The 19,028-nt window shown below is 52.5% G+C and overlaps 1 protein-coding gene across 17 annotated transcripts in view; it reads right to left on the reverse strand.

Annotated features, from left to right (window-relative positions):
* The window catches only part of Myo18a (myosin XVIIIA), a 98,129-nt gene that overhangs the window by 26,452 nt on the left and 52,649 nt on the right, over positions 1-19,028 (reverse strand). For 10 of the 17 annotated variants that reach the window (XM_058580055.1, XM_058580052.1, XM_058580049.1 and 7 more), the window contains 15 exons: positions 18,594-18,807; positions 18,222-18,364; positions 17,524-17,624; positions 16,654-16,717; positions 16,333-16,477; positions 14,017-14,193; positions 13,732-13,822; positions 13,267-13,459; positions 12,302-12,400; positions 10,169-10,310; positions 9,856-10,015; positions 8,877-9,063; positions 8,313-8,556; positions 5,902-6,011; positions 2,358-2,423 (listed from right to left, as the gene is read on the reverse strand). In XM_058580055.1, the coding sequence (XP_058436038.1) occupies positions 2,358-2,423; positions 5,902-6,011; positions 8,313-8,556; positions 8,877-9,063; positions 9,856-10,015; positions 10,169-10,310; positions 12,302-12,400; positions 13,267-13,459; positions 13,732-13,822; positions 14,017-14,193; positions 16,333-16,477; positions 16,654-16,717; positions 17,524-17,624; positions 18,222-18,364; positions 18,594-18,807 (2,136 nt within the window). Of the gene's footprint in view, positions 1-2,357; positions 2,424-5,901; positions 6,012-8,312; positions 8,557-8,876; positions 9,064-9,855; positions 10,016-10,168; positions 10,311-12,301; positions 12,401-13,266; positions 13,460-13,731; positions 13,823-14,016; positions 14,194-14,774; positions 15,944-16,332; positions 16,478-16,653; positions 16,718-17,523; positions 17,625-18,221; positions 18,365-18,593; positions 18,808-19,028 lie in introns of those variants that run through there. The other 7 variants (XM_058580056.1, XM_058580054.1, XM_058580059.1 and 4 more) reach the window with 2 other exon arrangements.

Raw genomic sequence — 19,028 nt, forward strand, 5'->3', positions numbered from 1 at the left:
AGAAATGGGGACGGGGATTGGTCAGGTGAAGAGAGACTCCGGTGCCCTTGAGAGGGCAAAGAGATACACCTGGTATGTGTGGACCTACACCTGGCTCAGAACACGGAAGACTCCCTTTTGAAGGGGCAGAGAAGATAGGAATTCCACAGGAAACCCAATTTATGAAAATGTACTCGGAACCATAGGGATGAATCCCAAGACCCTCTTTGGGAAATGGGAAGAGGGCCTAAACTTTCTGCTGAGGAAGCTTTGCCTCTGGCAACTTCACAGAAGCCTCATCCCAGAGTCTGGTCTTGGAAAAAGCTAGCTCAGGCCTTTGTGACACTTCCCCAAATCTCACAAGGGAGGGCTAAGTGAAGTCTCCCATGGGTCTCGAGCTTAACATGATCCTAAATTTCCCATAATGTGTGAGCCTGAAATTCCAGTGAGAGGGTGGGGAGGGAATATCCAGTTCCCCCCGGAGGTGGGCAAACATGTTTGGTTAGCACACACAGCCATCTCTATGCCAGGGCAAGAGGGAGATGCCAGCACAGGGGACAGAGAATGACCCAGAAACATAATGAGCAGAGAAAGAATGGTCCTGAGCTAGAGCAGTGAGCTTCAAATCTCTTTTGGACATTCCTGGGGCCAAGAGTACCTCTGAGTATTAGGTGAAAGCTCACGGCCATTCACACAAATCTTACAATGTCAGGAGGCTTTCAGGCTCCCCAAGTCCTTGCCTGAAACCTCAGGACCCTCTGGGTTCATGTGAAGACCCCTCCTCTGAAGACTGACGACCACACAGGGAGTTGTCCCCCATCAGTTGATACAACCCACAGCCTATAAGACTGGAGCCTTCTCACCCAACCAGGTGTGAGCAAACACTCAACCTTGCCCCCAAGCTGTGCCCCCAAGACTGGGCCCTGGGGCTCCCCTGCCTTAGCTGGGCTTTAGGGAGGACTCAGGATGGAAGGTCTGAGACACCAACCAGAAGAGGATCAGTCTGTACAGGCCCACTCCTGCCTGGGATATGCCTAGGAACCTGGAAACCTGTTTGGAGGGGTACCACCAGTCCCAGTGTCACCCAGCAGCTGTGCGGCTGGCTGAAATGGCTGTAGACTGTGGAAAATCCTGAGTGTGAGCTTACCTCTGAGACACCAAGCAGCCTAGGGCATGTCCTCAACTGCAGCCAGCCCCAGAGAGGAAGCCCAGCTGAAAGTCCCTGGGCCTAAGAAAAGCCTGGGAAGGGGGGTGACCAGAGAGAAGGAGGTGACAGAACAGAGACCAAAGGAGGTGAAAGACAGAGACCAAAACCAGAAATGACAGCAAAAGAGGGTGGGACCACCAACAGACACCGGACAAAGAGAGAGACAGGAACAAACAGGATCAGAAAGTAAGAAACAGAGAGCAGCAAGGATTGCTGAGGCCCAAAGGAAGACAGAAAGCCAAAGATGGCAGACGGGAAGCCACAAAGACACAAGGATGGAGGGAAAGGGATTCACAGTGAGGAAGGGTAGGAAAACCAAGACCCTGACTCAAAATGCAGAAAGGAAGGACCGAGAACAGAGGGGACAAGTCACACACAGTACCTCCTCCTTCCACCTTCCACTCCCCAAGAGGCTCTGGGGCCCAGAGTTCCTTCCCTCTCTGCTGACAGAAGGATGGGCCCAGAACTGGCTCCCCACTGCCCTCCCTTCCACCTCAACCCTCAGAGCACATACACCAATGCTGCCTGTCCAAGTGTCCCTGTCTGGGGAGAGGGACGTGCAGGGCTCTCTGCCTGTGGAAGGAGCGCTTGGCTGACCCTCTGGTGTGGAAGATAGCACACTGCACCCAGGGCTGGGTGTGACTGCCTTTTATCATCACATTCCATTCAGATGAGGAATCTGGCCTGTGGGCAGGTGGTAGCAGCACTGCTTCTCCGTGTCCTGCTTGCTCTTCTCAACCCTGGCAGCCCTAGAAGACTCTCTAATGGGGGCTCTGCCCTCTGGGGCACTCTCCCTACAGCCTTTCAGTCTCCTGGCCCACTTCCTCTGAGTCCAGTCCTTCTGTCCCTCCACTCCCCACACAGGACTCAGGCTACCTTCCAACCCACTCCCTCCTGACACCAGAGCGAGCCCCGTTGTCCAGAGGGCAGAGAGTCAAGGTTGCTGCCCCTAGAATACCTATACCCCTGGCTCCTGGCCCTGAAGTGGGCACCTTGCAAGAAGCAGCAGCCTCTGAGCGTCTGTGCAGTTTGTGAGGCAGGACTCAGAAGGGTGCCGGGGAGATTTCTGAAGCCTGACTGAGGAGGAGAGAGAACAGGAGGAGAGGAGCAGCCACCTGACCAAGGCCACCAAGGAGAGAGGACCTGACTACCTTCCTGTAGAGCAACTCACCCGGCTCAGGCCCATGCAGCAGCTGCTCTTCTCCAGGTCCAAGGACTCCAGGAGCTCCTCCACCGCCTGAGAAGAGAGGCCTGGGTCAGGAGGCCAGTTCGTGCCTCCCCAGCTCCAGATTCAGTCCTCCCTTTCCTCCCCCCGGCAGTCTATTATTTATTCCTACAAGCCCTTCTGGTGGGCTTCTGCAGTGTCGGAGACTGTGTTTGACTGTGGGGATGCAGAGGTGACTACAAGAGGAACAAACTGTCTTTCTGGGGAGTGAGACAAGGGAAATATATAGAGAAGGAAGCATCGAAGTCCTGAAAGGCACCATGGAAGAGGCATTGTTTGGGCTGAGAATTTAGATACATGTAGAATTAGCTAGAGAAAGGAGGGGAGAGGGCAGTTTAGGTAGTGCTACTAGCAGGAGCAAAGGCCTGGAGCAAAGGTGGCAGAATGCTCTGGGGAAGCTCCACACACCTCACAACACCTGGAATGAAGGGGTAACCAAGGAGGTGTGTAAGGTGTGTAAGGAGGAAAGGAGGCTAGAGTTTGCCTCAAAGGCAAGAGAAGAGGGAAATGCAGGAGATGCTAAGGAGAGGGAGCTCCCTAACATAAGAAGACAGGGGAGGAGGGCACAGAAGGAGGAGGAATCTAGGGCTACCGCTGGGGTTTCTGACTTATGTAATGAAACAGATAATGGGGTCACTCCCAAGGCAGGGAACACAGGGAAGAAGTGGGTTTGGGAGGAGAGAGAATGAGTTTGGTTTGAACATGCTGGGTTTGAGGTGTAAGAGGAACACAGATAGAGAGGTTCAAAAGGCGGCTATGAATGGCTTGTCTGGAGCTCGGGAGAGAAGCCTGGGCTGAGGTATCGATCTGGGAGTCATCAATATATATGCGGTAATTGAAGTGATGGGTGTGAATGAGGCTGTCCAAGAAGAGGGAGTAGAATTGAAAACAGATACAGCCAAGAAGAGAGTATTGGAGAGAGAGAGAGAGACCTCACTGAGGGGGTGAGTAGAAGTGGAGCAGCTCCACGGGGATGAGAACAGAGATGGGGAAACTAGGAGTGGCTACAAAGAAGCGAGCAGAGATGGTTTCAAAAAGAAGAGAGCCATTAGCAAAGTCACTTGTTGCCAAGAATTCAAGTGACTGAAGGATTGATTCTGGCAACATGGAGGGAATGAGAAGATGAGAAAATCAGTCCCAGGGTACCAAGGAGAGGAGACCAGGCAGCTGTGGTAAAGAAATGGATGGTGGCTGGGGTGAGGGCTCAGGAGAGGAGTTTATTGTTGTTGTTTTTTTAATTTTTTGGAACAGGGATTGAACTCAGGGGTACTTAACCATTGAACAACATCCCCATCCCTTTTTATTTTATTTTTTTAAATTTTGAGACAGGGTCTCACTAAGTTGTTTAAGGCTTTGCTAAGTTGCTAAGGCTGGCTTTGAACTTGTGATCCTCCTGCCTGAGCGACCCCCATCTCTGGGATTACAGACATGTGCTACCACTCCTGGCAGAAGTAAGCATTGATGGTACAGGACAAGGGAGAGACAGAATGTAGGCCAGCCTGAGAGGCTTGACAGAGATTCCTTTCAGAGAACAAGTCTACAGAATGTTTCTTCATAGGGCAAGAAGAACTGAGAGAGGCTGAAGCATGAGAGGAGTTAACATTGATGGAATGGTCCCTGGGGGAGAGATGGATTCCAAAGCACAGAGGAAGGAACTACAAAAGAGAAGGGGTATTCTCCCACCAACACAGGAGGGGTGGGTGCGGGGAAGGAAGCAGAAGAGAAGTTTGAAGATGATAGGAGGAAGAGCTTGATTCTATTGGAGTTTGAAGGCAAGATTACAGGAGGGTTGGGGAAGATTTTTAGGAGAAAGACGAAGAATAGAATAGCAGGTAAGGATTTGGGGGTTAGGGCCAGATAAAGATGGGACAGATGGAAGACTTGCCGGGCCACCCTGAAGGCCCACCTAAGGCTGAAGACCATAAATCTGTAGGAATTCAAGTCTACATGGTTGTATCATTTTCTCCCACAACCTTTGGGAGTTTAAAATGAAGAGTGTAGTGCACAAAGGCTGGCCTCTGGGGTGGGGGTTTGGCAGAGCAGGTACCATGGAAGGCTCAGGAGAGCTGGGGGTGATAAAGGCTGAGTGAATGGCAAGATGGACCATGGCTTCAAGGCTGAAAGGGAAAGGGAAAAAAATCAGAAAAGAATTGAGAGAATAGAGAGAATGGAGTGGGGTCCAGAAATTAGAGGTCTTGATGACATCAAAGACCAGTTGTCCTAAGAGGAAGAGAAGAATGAGAACCATAGGTAGGAGGTTGTATTCAGAGAAGGCCACGCTGGAATTTAAGATTTTGGAGGTGAAGCATTTCCAGGGATGGCAAGGTGCAGGGTGTAGCCATGAGTGGGAGACTGGAATGGGAGTCAAGGGCCAGTGAGGGGGAAATGAAGGGAAGAGAGGGAGATGGGCAGAGGAAAGACAGTAGAATGAATCCAACATAACTTCCCTATGTTCATACATGAATACATGACCAGTGAAACTCCACATCATGTACAACCACAAGATGGGATCCTAATTAGAATAAGTATACTCCATGTATGTATAATATGTCAAAATGCACTTTACTGTTATGTATATCTAAAAAGAGCAAATAAAAAAATTTTTTTAAAGGGACAGTAAGAAGAGGGTATGAGACAGGTCACACCAAGGTCTCCTAGGACACTGGCAGCTCTAAGAATGGAGCAAAGGTTTTTGAGGGCTCTATGATTGTGGGTCTGTGACTCAGAGGTCAAGGGGAGGGGGCACTTGGGGAACATCTGGGCATCACTGTGGGGCATCCTTCCCATTCTGCAGGGTACCCTCCTTTTTAGGGAAGCCTCCTAAGGTTGGGGTGCCCTCAGAATAGTGCTGGGTAATTGAGGCCAATACAGAGGGAAGGAGGGTTCCTCTGCTCAAGGAGCCCTCTGGCTGCCTGAGGAGCTGCCCCTGGGGGTCAAGGTTATAGCCTTGAATGACAGAGACCACCCCCCTTCTGTAGTTATGAATTTATCAATCTTGGCTGGTAAGAGGCCCAGCAGCCTCACACTAACCCAAGCACCAAGGAGGTCTTGCCATATCAACCTTGCTCTTAGGAAGAGCTGGCCCCAGTCTCAGACAGCTTCTTGATGCAGGGACCAGATCCATGAACAATAAAGCTGAGGGATCTACGTGTTATCATTAGGGCACCCAAAGCACCTAATCAGCCAACTGGGAGACCCTGGCCCTGCTCACTCTTGGATAATTGCCTGGCTCACCAGAGAGCACACATCCCCAGGTTCAGCCTCCAGGGAGGATAACTCCTCTCCAGTTACTACAGACATATCCCACACTGCCTTCTCCACTACACAGTGTCCCTGTCTTAACCCTTGCTGACCAAAACCAGGAGCCTGAGCAAAGGCAGACCCACTGTCTCCAGAGGAGGAAGGGCAGATGGGTCTGGGAAGGGCAGCTGCTTAGAGGGGTCTGAGCGAGTGAGAGGGGTCTGCAGGTGGTCTGGGAACCTAGGCCTACCCTCTTCTCATCCACCACAATGTAGTTACGCCCGTGTTTCTTTGTCAGGTGTGGGGCCAGGACATCAAAGCGACGGCGGAACTCAGAAAACACCATGTGGTCAGGATAACCTGGAGAGAGAGAGAGAGAGAGAGAGAGGACATGGCCCACAGTAAGGTCTTTAACAACTTGCCTCCTCCCAGCATGGCCCAACAGTCACTGGTGCCAGGTGGGGAGTCACCTAAAGGGGAGAAACTGCAGGGGTGGGGAACCTGCAGCTGAGACAGGCCCAGAAAGGACAGTTGAAGGAGAGGAGGCCCAGAGGACCATCAGGGTTGCTCCACACCAGGACAGAAAGATTAAAAAGGGTTAAAGTAAGGGGGATCGGGTGGCACTAACCACCTGGAAGGATGGGTGAGGGGACCTGGGTAACTTCTAGGATGCTTTGCAGCCCTCCAAGTGTAAAACTCCATGATGATGCAGAGACCAACGCCTTGAGGACTCACTCAATAAGAAAAACAACAGGACACCAGATTGTAACTGACACAAGGGCTTGGAATCCTGGCCCTGCCTCTTACCAAAATGTGACCTTGGGCCAATCATTCCACCTCTCTGAGTCTTACTTTCTTTACCTTTAAAAGGGGCCCTAGCACTTATACTGCACGGTAGTCATGGAGACTAAAATGAGAAAATATGTAGAAAACACAGCTTGATGGGATACTCAGTAAAATATTCCTTTCCTTTCCTTTGTTCTGCTGAAGCAGGATGTCAAATAGGGCTCTGCTCCCTGTCCCCACCCTGACCTTCAGCCCTAGGCCAGGTGGCCAAAAACACTAGTAGATATTCTTTCCTTAAAGAATGTCTGGGCTTAGAGTCAAGGGAAGGGTGAGAGGCTTCTGGCTTAAAGCAAGGTCAGAACAGAGGCCAGCAGGAATGACCCCCTGTCACCTGGTCTCTCCAGAGCCCATAGTAGAGGATCAGGAGAGCTACTCCTACAGAATCATCGTATTTCAAACCAGAAAAGGGTCCTAGACCAAATCCACCTTATCTTTCAGGCAAGGAAACTGGCCTGAAAGATGGAGCAATAGCTTGCCCAAGGTCATGGAGGCTCTAGCTGAAGCTGAGCTGGACTTCACACCTGGGTTCCTGTCGGCCAGCTGGGGCTTGCTGCACCAGGCCGGCCAGCTAGCTCTGGGAAACCCTCCAACTGGGAGATGAGGCTGATGCATGTGCCTGATAATTGAAACAGGAGGCGGGGGCCGCTGAGAGGCCAAGACAAAGTGAGCTATTGATTGTATCTGAATTGCAATTAAATTGATGGGCCGGGATAGCAGGTCTGGACGCTTGGCATCTTAATTAATCATCAGTGCTATCGATGGTGGCTGGGGGCCGGGGAATGGGGAATGGGGGGGGGGGGCTTGCCGCTGCTGGCCTCATCGATCTGCTTGTTTGAGTAAAGCACATTGATTTTGGTTCAGAGCGGTAACAATCTGGTTTTGAAATAATAAACACCAACTCCATATCAAGACGTGGGGACAGATCAATGATTTATTTAGAGCAGGGCAGGGAGCCGGTTTCCTTGCTTTGGCTGCTAAGGAAAAGTGATGGTGCCCATAGGGATATCTCAAGGGGACCTGGCTGTGGGTGGACAAGATCCTGTCTGCTCTTCTAGCTAGGGAAAAAGCAGAAAGCTGGCTACTCCTAACTTCTTGAGCAAACAAAACCCTACTTGAGAGGCCTGACTGTGGAGTCAGCCTGCTTGGATGCAATCTGGTTCAGCCATCCATGAGCTGTGTGACCTCAGGCAACCTAGTTGGCTTCTCTAAGCTTCAGTTTCATTTGGAGATGATGATAGTTCCTACCTCAAGAGGTTGTTGTGAATTAAAGTGTGGAAGAGTCGTGAATAGAACCTGGTGTGCTATAAATGCGCTAAGGATGGTATACTACTACTACTGCCCTCCCCTTCTCCCTTCTCTTGCTGGGTCCATAAAAAGGGTATGCCTGACATTTCTTGGGAATTTTAAGTACTTCAGAGAGATTTAGCACCTGGCGTCTCCCTGGACAGATGGCTTTGAAAGGGCACTGGGTCTACTGCTATAGGAAGAGCTGACTCTTCCACACTAGAGACTAGTCAAAGGAGGGAGATGTGGGAAAAAACAATGGAGCATGGGGGGGGGAAGAAAGAGGATTAATAAATACTTAAATCTGGAAGGCAGGTGGAAAGAAATAGAGAAAGGAACACTTTTGGGCTGAGAGAGGTGAGAACAGAGACTCAAGAAGAAGGCACAAGGGTAGGAAGGAGCACAAGAAAGGAGACCTTGAGCCATTTTGAGAGGGAGGGGAGCAGCTCCTGGGTCCCATCTGGAAGGCAGGGCAGGATACAGCAATCTCCAGGAAAGGGAGCCCCAGGATGAAACGAGAAGGTGCCTTACCTTGGCGGTACATGCGCATGGCATCAAGCATTCGGGAGCCCCGAAGCTGGGCACGGAGTAGAGGCACATCAAGCTGCAGGAGCCCAGCTTCACAGGGGTCTCCTGGAGGCAGGTCCAGCTCGCTGCTGCTGCTGACGCGGCGGGAGGAGGCGGATCGGGGTTCCCCAGCCCAACCCTCAGCTACAGGCAGGAAGCAGTGAACAAAATGCATCTTGGACCTCTTGATGGTGTCAATGAGGGCATCCTGCCAAAAGGGAAGGGACCACCTTCAGTGGGCTCTGATGGCCCATGCTCAGGAGAGCAGGGACTGATGCCAGCTCCTGCACTGCTCACAGGATAGCAGGTGACCCACTACCAGCTGGGACACGCCAAGCCTGGACAACTCTGTCCTCCCCAGGTCTGGCTGACCACTCAGAGGCAGCAGGGCTGAAAGGTGAACCCCACCAGCAGTGACCAGGTAGGGTGGGATGCTGGGTGGGCACTTGACAGCCTGGGTGTGTCCAGAGTGCCCAAGCCTACCTGCCAGTGGTAAGGAAGGGACCCAGGATCTGGCTGAATACTCACCACCTGCAGCTTAATCTGGATGCACAGCGACTTCTTCTTGACAGCTGCCATGCCTGTTGTAAAGGTCTTCCGCATGCTGGTGGCCCGGCGCAGTGCAAGCTGTGAGCCACCTTCCAGGCCAGCGATGGAGCCCGAGAGCACCGTGGCGCTGCCTGCCCGGCCCAGAAACAGGTTGCTGATGATCTTTCTGCCAGAGGCAGGAGGGTAAGGGAGAAAAAGGAGTCACATTCATGGGGCAGCAGTGGCCATTCCTCCTGCCAGGATACCAAACCACCCCCAGACAGCTATGGCCAGGGGCCTGAGCTATTTGGGCTGGAGTCACATGTCCCACACCCTACAGAGAAACAAGAGAGATATTTTCAAACAACAAGAAGGGAAAAATCTGAGGTGGGCAGAAGTCAAGGAACAGGCAAAGATGGGGCAGAGGGGGGTGATGCACTCTTCTCCCAGCCAGGGAGGACCAGGCAGTGGGTTTCCAGCTCAGCAGGAGAGGTCAGAGTTCGACATCTGCTAACACACTGCATAATTCACTTATTACATTTCCTGTTCATTATCTCTCTCCCCCACTGCTAGAACGCAAACTCCACAAGGGCAAGGATTTATATAGTCTTCACTGCTTTCTGCCAAGTACCTTGAAGTCCCTGTCACAGAGAAGATGTCCCACAATAATGTATGCAATGAATGGATGACACGGGTTGTACGACTGAGTGGTTTCTAAAGCTCCTTCTGCCTTGTCTGAAGAACGTGAGGGTGTTATTCAAATTGAAAACTATGGGTATTTCCAACCATGTCTGCCTCCTGCCTCTATTCCAGAAGGCCATGCCCATGTTCTCAAGGCCAACTGGTCTTGGTTGTTGCCTCTCAGGAACTGAAGACTATCTACCTTGCTGGTGAGAGGCCTCTGGGACACCTCCATGGGAAGGGGGCCCAGAGAATAGTTGTGGGGACAGGACATGGACAGACAGAATAGTGTCCTTACTTCTGGGAGTCCTGTAGGAGCCGGGGGGCATTCTGGGTGGCTGGGTTCTGCTTGGTGTAGCTCAGCCAGCCAGTCACGTTGTACTCTACCCAGTTGGTGCCATGGCTGTGACCCAGGAGAAAATGATGTGGTTTGCTGCTGCGCAGAAGGGGACTTTGGCCTAAGAGTGAGCAAAGCAAGGTTCATATTGTCAGGGGACAGGCATACAGCCCAGGGACTTAGTGAGCCACCCCAGGGAGTACCATCTGGACCCACACAGGTAGGTCTTCTAGAGAGGAAGCAGAGGAGCTATCCTCTAGGAATGCCCACCTACCTTTTTTATCACCTTCCTGGGGGCCATAATAGGAGAAAAGGCGTTCCAGGAGGGTATCCTCAGTGGCCCCTGGCACCAGCGCCTCCTCTTCCAGCAGCCATAGTAGGCCCCTTGCCTCGTCTGTGCGGGCCAGCGAACGGACCTATGGAGAAGGGAAGAAATCCCAGCTTGCCACATGGAGCTGTGGGAGAGGAGGCAAAGTCTTGGCCCCAACCACATACCAGAAACAACTACACACAGCCCGCCAGCACAATGCAGCTCTGGCCACTCAATGCTGACACCTTGTGGAGGAGGCCAGTAATGAGAGGAAAGAAGGGCCAGGAGAGAGAAAGAGATGATTCCTGGCACTTGGATCCAAAGGCCCCAAAGACTTATTACTTGAGCTCCTATGCAGAGGCTCCCTTCCATTCTCCTCCTGTCCGAGGGTACAGGGGCTTTTATGAGGCCCATGTTGCCCTCACTCCCTGGCACATTAAGTGGGATAAAGTCAGCAAGCTTCTGACAGTGCATGACCCAAAGGAAGCTCTCCATAAATGACAACTGTGGGGTTAACACTGGTGCCTGAAAGGAGAAAACCTAGGGAGGACTCATATTGCTGCAGGATCCCCGCAGGGTATAAACTGAAGGGCCAAAAGTGTGTGACAGGTGACTTCGTGGATGTGGTAGCCAAAACAAGTGGAGACTGGAACAAGCTAGAAAGAAAGTGTCCTCATTTAACAACTGCCACTCAGCTGCTGTCCTAGAGTAGCACTAACCTAGTGTTAATAAATCATCTAGTTTTCAACAGAAGGTAAAAATACTGCATTCTGATTTCTAATACCCCCTGAAGATCATGCAAACTAGGCCTATAGCTACATATGGCCTGAAGGTGCCTTTTCTATGGAATTCCCCTGCCTTCCTTAGAAAGAACTGAACAGACCCACACCACATTCTCGCCTGGCCTTTAGGGACTGAGGACAAGAAAAATGGGGAAAGTGATATTTTCCCTCTCTTTGACCCCAGGTACCCACATGTCCTCGCTGCAGCTTGCCTAAGGGAGTCAGTATGATAACCGGAAAGAAGCATAACGTAGCCAAGGACTTGTGGGTGACAACAGGACTCCAGTAGCTAGAGGTGAATGGCAGGAAGAAGCAATGAAGCCATTGGATAGTGAGTGGCACTGTGGGCCCCTTCCCTTCCCTAGGCCCATCGGATAGGGACACCAAGGAAGGGAAAGATTGGCCCATACACATCTGACTCCTTGCTGTTCATGAGTCACATGTACAAATACTTCTTGTGTTCAGGGAATGGCAAAGGCTCTCTCAGGAGGCCACATGGGAATACAGGTGTCAGAAAAAGGAAATCCACTTTCCTGGGGAGATACAGCACTTGAGCACTTTAAGCACTTGTCCCTGAGGGAGATTCATTGTCCCCAAGTCCCACCCCCTTTGCTAGCCCAGCAGGGCCTTACTGCAGGGAAGGGGAGAGCAGAGCAGGAATCAAAGCAGAAGAGGGAGTTGAGCAGCCTAGCAAAAATGTCATTCTCCAATAAAGCACCTTATGCACTTCCCCTAATTGAAGGTAATCACCAAATGCCAAGTGCTCATCAGGCCAGCCAGTGCCCCAGGCACCTAAGGTACCAGAGATGCTAGTACAAAGGGTGACAGAGCCTGCCTCTGAGGTTGAGGAGCAAGGGCTCACTTGAGGAGTGAGGGCTTACATCCATGGCAGCCCCCCAGAGGGCATTTATAGCTTGGTGTTTCCCTGACTGAGCAGGCGCCATCTCCTTGCTCCACTCTGCTAGGCAGCATCAGTCCTCTTCTTGAGGACAATGGAAAGCAATGACTACATCCTCTGGGTTTCAGTCCTCACCCCCAAGCAGACCAGAGCCTCAGCTGGTAAGAGAGGAGCTACATCTTCCTGCCTGCCTGGCACTCCAGCTCCCATTGCACCAGGCAGAAGAAAGTGCCATCTTCCAGGCCAGGCTGTGAGTGCTGAGGGGCAGAGCCCTATAACCGTATAGTGCTTGATGTCTGGGCTTGACTGGGGTCCTCCCTTGGCCCACAGTGGCAGCCTCAGTGGCAGCGTGGCCAGAGAGGGCTCTACTCCAGGCAGAGGAGTGGGAGATGAGAGGCGAGGCTACTGAGGTCTCACCAGCATTCGTACCAGAGACTGGTGGGAGGCCTGGTCCACTGCAGCCACCGAGTCATCTGCGGCGGGCTCTATGTCATCAAACGCCAGCTCAATGTTCTCCTAAGAAAAGAAGGCAGGGCAGTACTAATCATGGGGGCCCCATGTCAGGGCACAACATATGAGTAGGTTGGGTGGGGCCTCTGGGAACAGCAAGTCCAACCTCCCATTTCTTGCAGGGGCTCCCTCCAGAGTCCCAAATGACAAACTGCTCACTACCTCCCAAGGTAACATGCTATTTCTAGACAGCTAAAATTCTCATAACCTCTTTTTATACTAGGCCAAAATTACATTCTCCTGTTATTTGAATCAGTTGATTAGACAATGCAGTATATGCCTACTCTCCATTTCATAATCACCCTTGACATATGAATATAACTGTCTGTTGTGATTTTCATAAGTCTTCTCTCATCCAAGATAAATATCCTCCTCAGCTTGTTCAATTCACCTGCACATGAGGAAGGATTTCCAGATCCCATCTAGGACACCCTTTTAGGGAGAGACTCTAAGTCATCAACCACCATCCTATCAGATTAGGGGAAAGCCGGGGTGGGGGTGGTGACTGGGCCAGACACATCTGGAGGCAGGTACTGCCCTGTAGCAGTTCACAGGGCCCAGGAGGGTGCCTTAAAGAAGGGCATGGAGTGGCTCTCAGGGACCCAGAGTGTGCCTTCAATTTTGTGGAAAGCACACTTTCCATGAAGTAAGGCTTCATTCAGCCAAGGTCAAGGGCTGGGGCCACTGGGCAGGAATAGATTCCCACTCCACAGCACAGAAGGAGGCAGAAATAAAGAGGGAGTAGAGAGCTGGGAAGAAGCAGGCAGCAGGGAAGGTGGTGACTTCCTGTATTCACAGAGGACCTCTCTGGGGGTGTCCTGGGGAGAAGGTGAGGCTGAGGTGGGGCCAACCAGGGTGGGGTAGAGAACTACCTCCTTGTATCTTTCCAACTCCTGCACAAAGGTGCGCTCATGGAAGAGCCTCTGCAGCCGGTCCTGGGCATAGTTGTGGCACAGCTCCTCAAATGAGGCTCCACGGGCCGAGCCACCCTGCTCAGGGTTCTGGAAGCCTGGAGTATCCACAATCATCATGGAGCAGAGCGAATGCTGGCTGGACTTGAGAGCCCTTCACCGGGAAAGCCTGAATCAGAGCTAGCCAATGCCACATCACAGAGCAGACCCCAGTGGTCTGCCCCTGGCATGCAGCAAATCCCCATCCCTGCCCAGATACCCCCGGCCCTAGCAGAGAGGACTTGCCTCTCCTCAGGGTCCAGAGGGACAGTGAGCCCTCTGCTGGTGGATGATGGCCCTACCTCAGCCAATACAGGCACAAAGCCATCAAACCACCTTGGCCAGAGCAGGAAGCAGGGAACCCCATGGGGTCTGCCTGGTACTCACCTGTTCACTAGGGAGATGAGAAGGGTAAAGAGCTCGCTGTAGAGGCCAGATGCCATGCCCTCTAAACACTCCAATGCACTCATTTTGGGACCTATGGGACAGTAGGATTGGCTCTATCTCTTGTCTCCTGGGCTACTCCATCTGCCCAGCATGAGGTCCTGGGGCTGGACCTCTCCCAGTGATGGGAACATCTATTCATTCCAGCAGTCCCTCCCACCTCCAGAATGGCAACAAGCCCCAGGTAAGGCTTCCCAATCACATCTACCAGGCAAGGGGCTAGGGTACCTGTGCCGTCCCCCAGGCTGCTCTCCTCAGGGCCCTGACGAAAGGAAGTGGAGCGCTGCAGGGTGCCACCCTTGTGCTGGTGCTTGAAGATGGCCGAGGACAGCTCCTCCAGGCTGCAGCCCAGCAGGTATGCAGCCTTCTGGGCCCATTCATGGCGGGCAAATTGCTTGCGCCCAGCTGTGGGGTAGAAATAAGGATCTGGCATCTTGGGTCTTTCTCTTTAGGCTGACTGATGACCACTGTGCCTTTTGACTCCCTTGCTCCCATAGGACTGGGGAGCAGGCATCTCCTGGAGGCAAAAGCCAGCCCTAATGACACCCAATGGCCTTCATGGGAATATGGAGTGCCAGCCACTGCCAGTACTTCATGTGTCCCTTGGGGGTGGAAATAATAGGAAGGTCCTAAAAAAGGAGGCAACTCCATAGGCTGCCACCAGAGGGTACCCAGTCGGCTGCAAAAATCCCTTTATTTCCAAGGATGCCCAACTTGGGTTGGAGAAGGACAAAGTCAGAAGAACACTTGTGCCTGTGGTAAACATAGCATGAGAGAGTACTAGCTCGTACACCTTCCTGGATGCATTAGCATCCCCCTCTCTTCCTTATCTTGCCCCAGGGGAGACCAGACATCTCAAAGGCTAAACAGTAGGGAGGCAACACAGCCACAGGGGAAACGGAACAGCCCACACAGATATATGTGCCTCAGCCAACATGTGTCTAATCACAGCAATTAGGGAAAGCTAACAAGAAACAAGGTTTTACCTTCAGCAGCTTCTGTAAGGCAAAGGACCAGCATGCAGCATGCAAAGAAAAACAGTGTATTAGCAAACAGTCATCAACTGAGCCGCCAGGCCCACAGGAAGGGACTGTGGGGGGTAGGGGTTTATAAGGATGAGCAGGCAAGAAAACACAACCACATCCAGCTTTGGAGACAAACACACACATTCACAGTCTCAAAGGAGTATGCTTGTGGATGTCTTCACACTGACTCTTTTTGCAGAAAGAGACCTGCAATGATGTTCTGTGTGTGTGTGTGTGTGTGTATACGCGTGCACACACACACACACACACACACAACTCTGGAAAGTACTGTAAGCTCTGAGTTGATAACAACAGGGCTCATCACTCAAAGCACTCCACATACAGTCACCACAGAGGAGGATCAGAGGAAATTAGGCTTGAACCCCTTATAGTAAAGAACTCTTAAGACACAGTCATATGCCTGTCCACCCTCCTGCCCATAATGTCTGAAGACAACTTCTTTAACCAAGAGCCTGCTTCCTCTTGGCATGTGTGCCACCTGCTGGGATCATAAGGGGCTGGACACCCAGACAACCTGTTCCTTCATGCATACACCACCACCACTTTCCCACTCTTGCTGTGCACACTGGGGCCCTCTGTACCCCAGAGAAAAGACAAAGCCAAAGCGCAAGGTGCTGTTCAGAGCCAGCATCCCCTTTCTCTAAACAGCAGGAGAAAGCGAGTAAAGAGGCCCTCCGATGCTATCTCCCAGAGAGGCAACAGCTCTCCCAAGCAAGACCCAGCCATAGCCATTCACAAGCTGGCAGAAACCATCGTCACTATGGTGCCTGCTGCCCCCTAGTGGCCTCCACCCTGACATGCAAGACCAAGAGCCAGGGCTACCAAATCCAAAGGGAAGAAGACTGTAGAGAACTGGCCTCAGGAAGCCCCAGGAAGCAAATCTGTCCTACCCCATCGAAGCCCCACCGGGGGCATTAGCATCCTGAGATATTCTAGGATCCAGATTCAAAACATGTTGGAGAAGCAGCTATTCCAGGGACTCCAAGAAGCCCCACATCCAGCAGGCTCCCCTTCTACCCTCAACCCTGGGGCTTTTCCCAAGACCAGTCCCCTATGCTATGAGAAAATGAGCCCAGCCCCCAAAAAGAGCCCAGGGTAGCACCAAGACTGGGCAAGGCAGCCCTTATGCCCCAAGGCGGGCCAAGTTCAGTTACCCGCTTGCTCCTCGGGAGCCTCTGTTAGGAAGGGAATAAGAAGGAAAGTTATTCCAGGGACTGTTCCAAGAGAGCATCTTCTCTTTTTCTCAGCCCCAGCCCAACCACCCATTCCTCACATTGCACCCAGCCTGCCACTATGACCACGCCTCAGGCCATTATTGACAGAAATGCTTCTCTGGTCTTCTGCCGTAACTTCAGGGACCAAGAAGGGGCACAAGCAACAGAGGGGTGTCTCGTAACAGCTGAATCTATGCAGGGCAAAAACAAATTGGGAGTGGCCAGGGCCTCCACAACATCCTCCAGGAAATGAGGCAGGTTGTTGGGACTCCACTGCAGGTTACCTTTGGTGGCTCCTGCAGCCCCCAGGTGGTAGATAGCAGCCAGGATGAGCCAGCAGGCCTTCTGCTCATCAGGGGAAATGCCCAACACCTTCATGGCTGTCTGCAGCTTACTGAATTGCTGAGCTGCCTTCTGCTTCTCCTCAGGCTGCAGGGATAGATGGGCGTACTGGTGTCAGACTTCAGAGAGGCTCCCAGCATGTCCCCATGCTGCTGGACCCTCAGGGAGGGCAGACCTTGGGTACAGCCACCCATGGGGTACTATTGAGACTCCTCCTATACCCAAGGTCCATGGCTGCCATCCAGTCCCTACTGCCCCCTCACCTTGGCCAATGGCATGATCCCAAACACATTATTCTCTGCCAAGTGGTTCAAGTGGAGCTCTGTCCTAGGGGTACAAATGAGGCATCAGCAAGGGGCTTGTTCCCTGGGCCACAACCATCTCCCTCCCAGGACGGAGACAAACAGATGCAGTTTCCAGACTCCAGCTCTACCTTTCCTATTTGGCTTAGATGCCTGGGAAGAGCACCAGCCTCTCTAGGACAGGTAACTTGAGAGGCCCTGGAGAGAGGGTCCAGCCAGACCCTTGGAAAGAAGCAGGGAACGTGCCTGAAGGACAAGTCCCAACAGGACAGACTGTGCCTCAGTTATGAGAAGAGTTAAAGAAGATAATGTCTGGGGCAAGGCTTGGCCCCATCATTTATCCTTGTCTAATGAACAGACAGCACGTCTGAAGGTCTAAAGGGAAAATCATGGCAAGGGTAGCCAGCAGGACAGAGGGGGCCACCTGGGGGCACTGGAGAAGAGTTGGGCTTTTGGAACCAGGGTGGACTCATACCAGCTTAGCCCTAAACTAGTGTGTGACTGAGAGCAAGTCACCCACCACCTGCATCCTGGTGAGCTTTCCGCTACAGATCTGTCTTACTGGGTAACAGATTTCAGGAAGGCCCTGGGAACACTGAAGGGTCTATTGTAGCCCTCCCATACAGCAAGGACTCAGTACCCAGGCCGGGGAACTCTGATGGGCAGGGCCTGTGTCTCCCTCATCTCACCATCCCCAGGCCCAGCTGAGAGCCTGGCTGGCACTCAGTAGAGAAGGAACATACAGCACTGTGGGTAACCAGTCAGTGAGGTCCAAGAGCCCAGTCATGGGCTGAAGTCCAGAGCCCCTCCTGCACCCTTGTCCAACCTCACCTGAGGGTGCCATCTCCACAGGCCAGCAGGTAGTAGAAGACATTGAATGTGGCCTCACTGGCAGGGCGTCGAGCCACACGGAGCTTCTCCAGAAGCATCGTCTGTAGCATAGCACAAGATGAGGAAGGAGGGTGGTGGTGGATCAACCTCCTCCTATCCCAGAGCATAAGGAACCAGGACTCTGATCCTCTAGCCCTAGGAATAAGCAGCTGCAGCTTATTCCCAAGGTGCTCAACCAGCAGCCAGGTCACGCCAGGGTCAAACAGGAGGCAGAAACCAGGGGTAGGTAGAAGAATATGGGCCCAGTTCCTGTAGGTCTGTCACCCTGCCCAGAGCCTAGGGGCCAGCCTTTCTGGAGAAATGATTGTTTGTAGGGAGAAAGTTCAATTAGCATGGGAGGAGGTCAACCTTGGCTGAGCCTTACTTGACTGACAAGCTCTTCTGGGCCTGGTGACATCAGCCTGAGAGAAGGCCCTGAGCATGGATCTCACATAGTGGGCACAGCCCCAGGATCAAGAGGGATAAGGAAATTGGGCAGGAGGCCTAGAGGGCAGCACAGACCAGCCCTTCTTGTGCCAGGTCCATTTAATTGGGACTAAATCCCAGGAAAGTGAGGCACTGGAGAGAGAATGATTTCTAGGACATGAAACTAGCAGCCCATTTCCCACTACCCTAAGGCCTGGGCAGCACCCCCTCACCTGAATGGAGGCTGAGGCCACCTGGCCAGCTTGGTCAAAGTCCAGGGAGAGGATCTGGGAGAAGCGGGTGGCATTGCCATTCATGATGGTGGGGCTGTTCCCAAAGGCTTCCAGGAGGGTGTATAGGGCCTGCCACTTCTCAACTGCAGAACACAGGCCCAGGGGACATCAGGAAAGCCAGGGACAGCTTTCCCCCAGCTGTGGGCTCCAGAGGCATGAAGGCTTGGGGCTACTCAGACCAGAACTGCCCAGGGACAGAAGGGTTTCAAGGGGATAGAGAAGCCAGGGAGAAAAAGAGCTGCAACTTAGGAGTATCCTCCCTCCTGACCCCCCTCCTCATCCATTCTGCTTTCCCAGCTGTTCCTGCCTCACCGGAAAACACCCTGTTCCCGCTGGTGCCTGTGATGGTGGCTAGGTACTGCACCAGGTGCTGGCAGCTGGTGGTCTTGCCACTGCCACTGCTGCCCAGGAGGATGATAGACTGGTCCTGACGGCTCATCAGCATTGCCCTGTATGCTGTCTGGGCCACAGCATAGATGTGGGGTGCCATGTCCTCCCGCCGGCACCCCTTGAACATGTGCATCACCTTGATAAGGAGAAATATGGAGGGAAGGGGTAGGCTCTTAGCTGGTTCCACCTGGACACCCCTCACCCCCAGGTCTACATTTTTTCTGAATTTTCACTCCAGGGGTACCCAGGGACTGTGAGGCCAAGGGTATGCATGGAAATGTAGATACTAGTCAAGTCCTAGACTGCATTAAAGTCTGCAGGAGATCCTTCTGCCCCACCCTTTGAAATAACTCCTCT

This window comes from Marmota monax, unplaced genomic scaffold, assembly GCF_021218885.2.
Source record: "Marmota monax isolate L192 unplaced genomic scaffold, Marmota_monax_Labrador192_F-V1.1 WCK01_AAM20220418_F8-fsc00138, whole genome shotgun sequence".
Lineage (NCBI taxonomy): Eukaryota > Metazoa > Chordata > Mammalia > Rodentia > Sciuridae > Marmota > Marmota monax.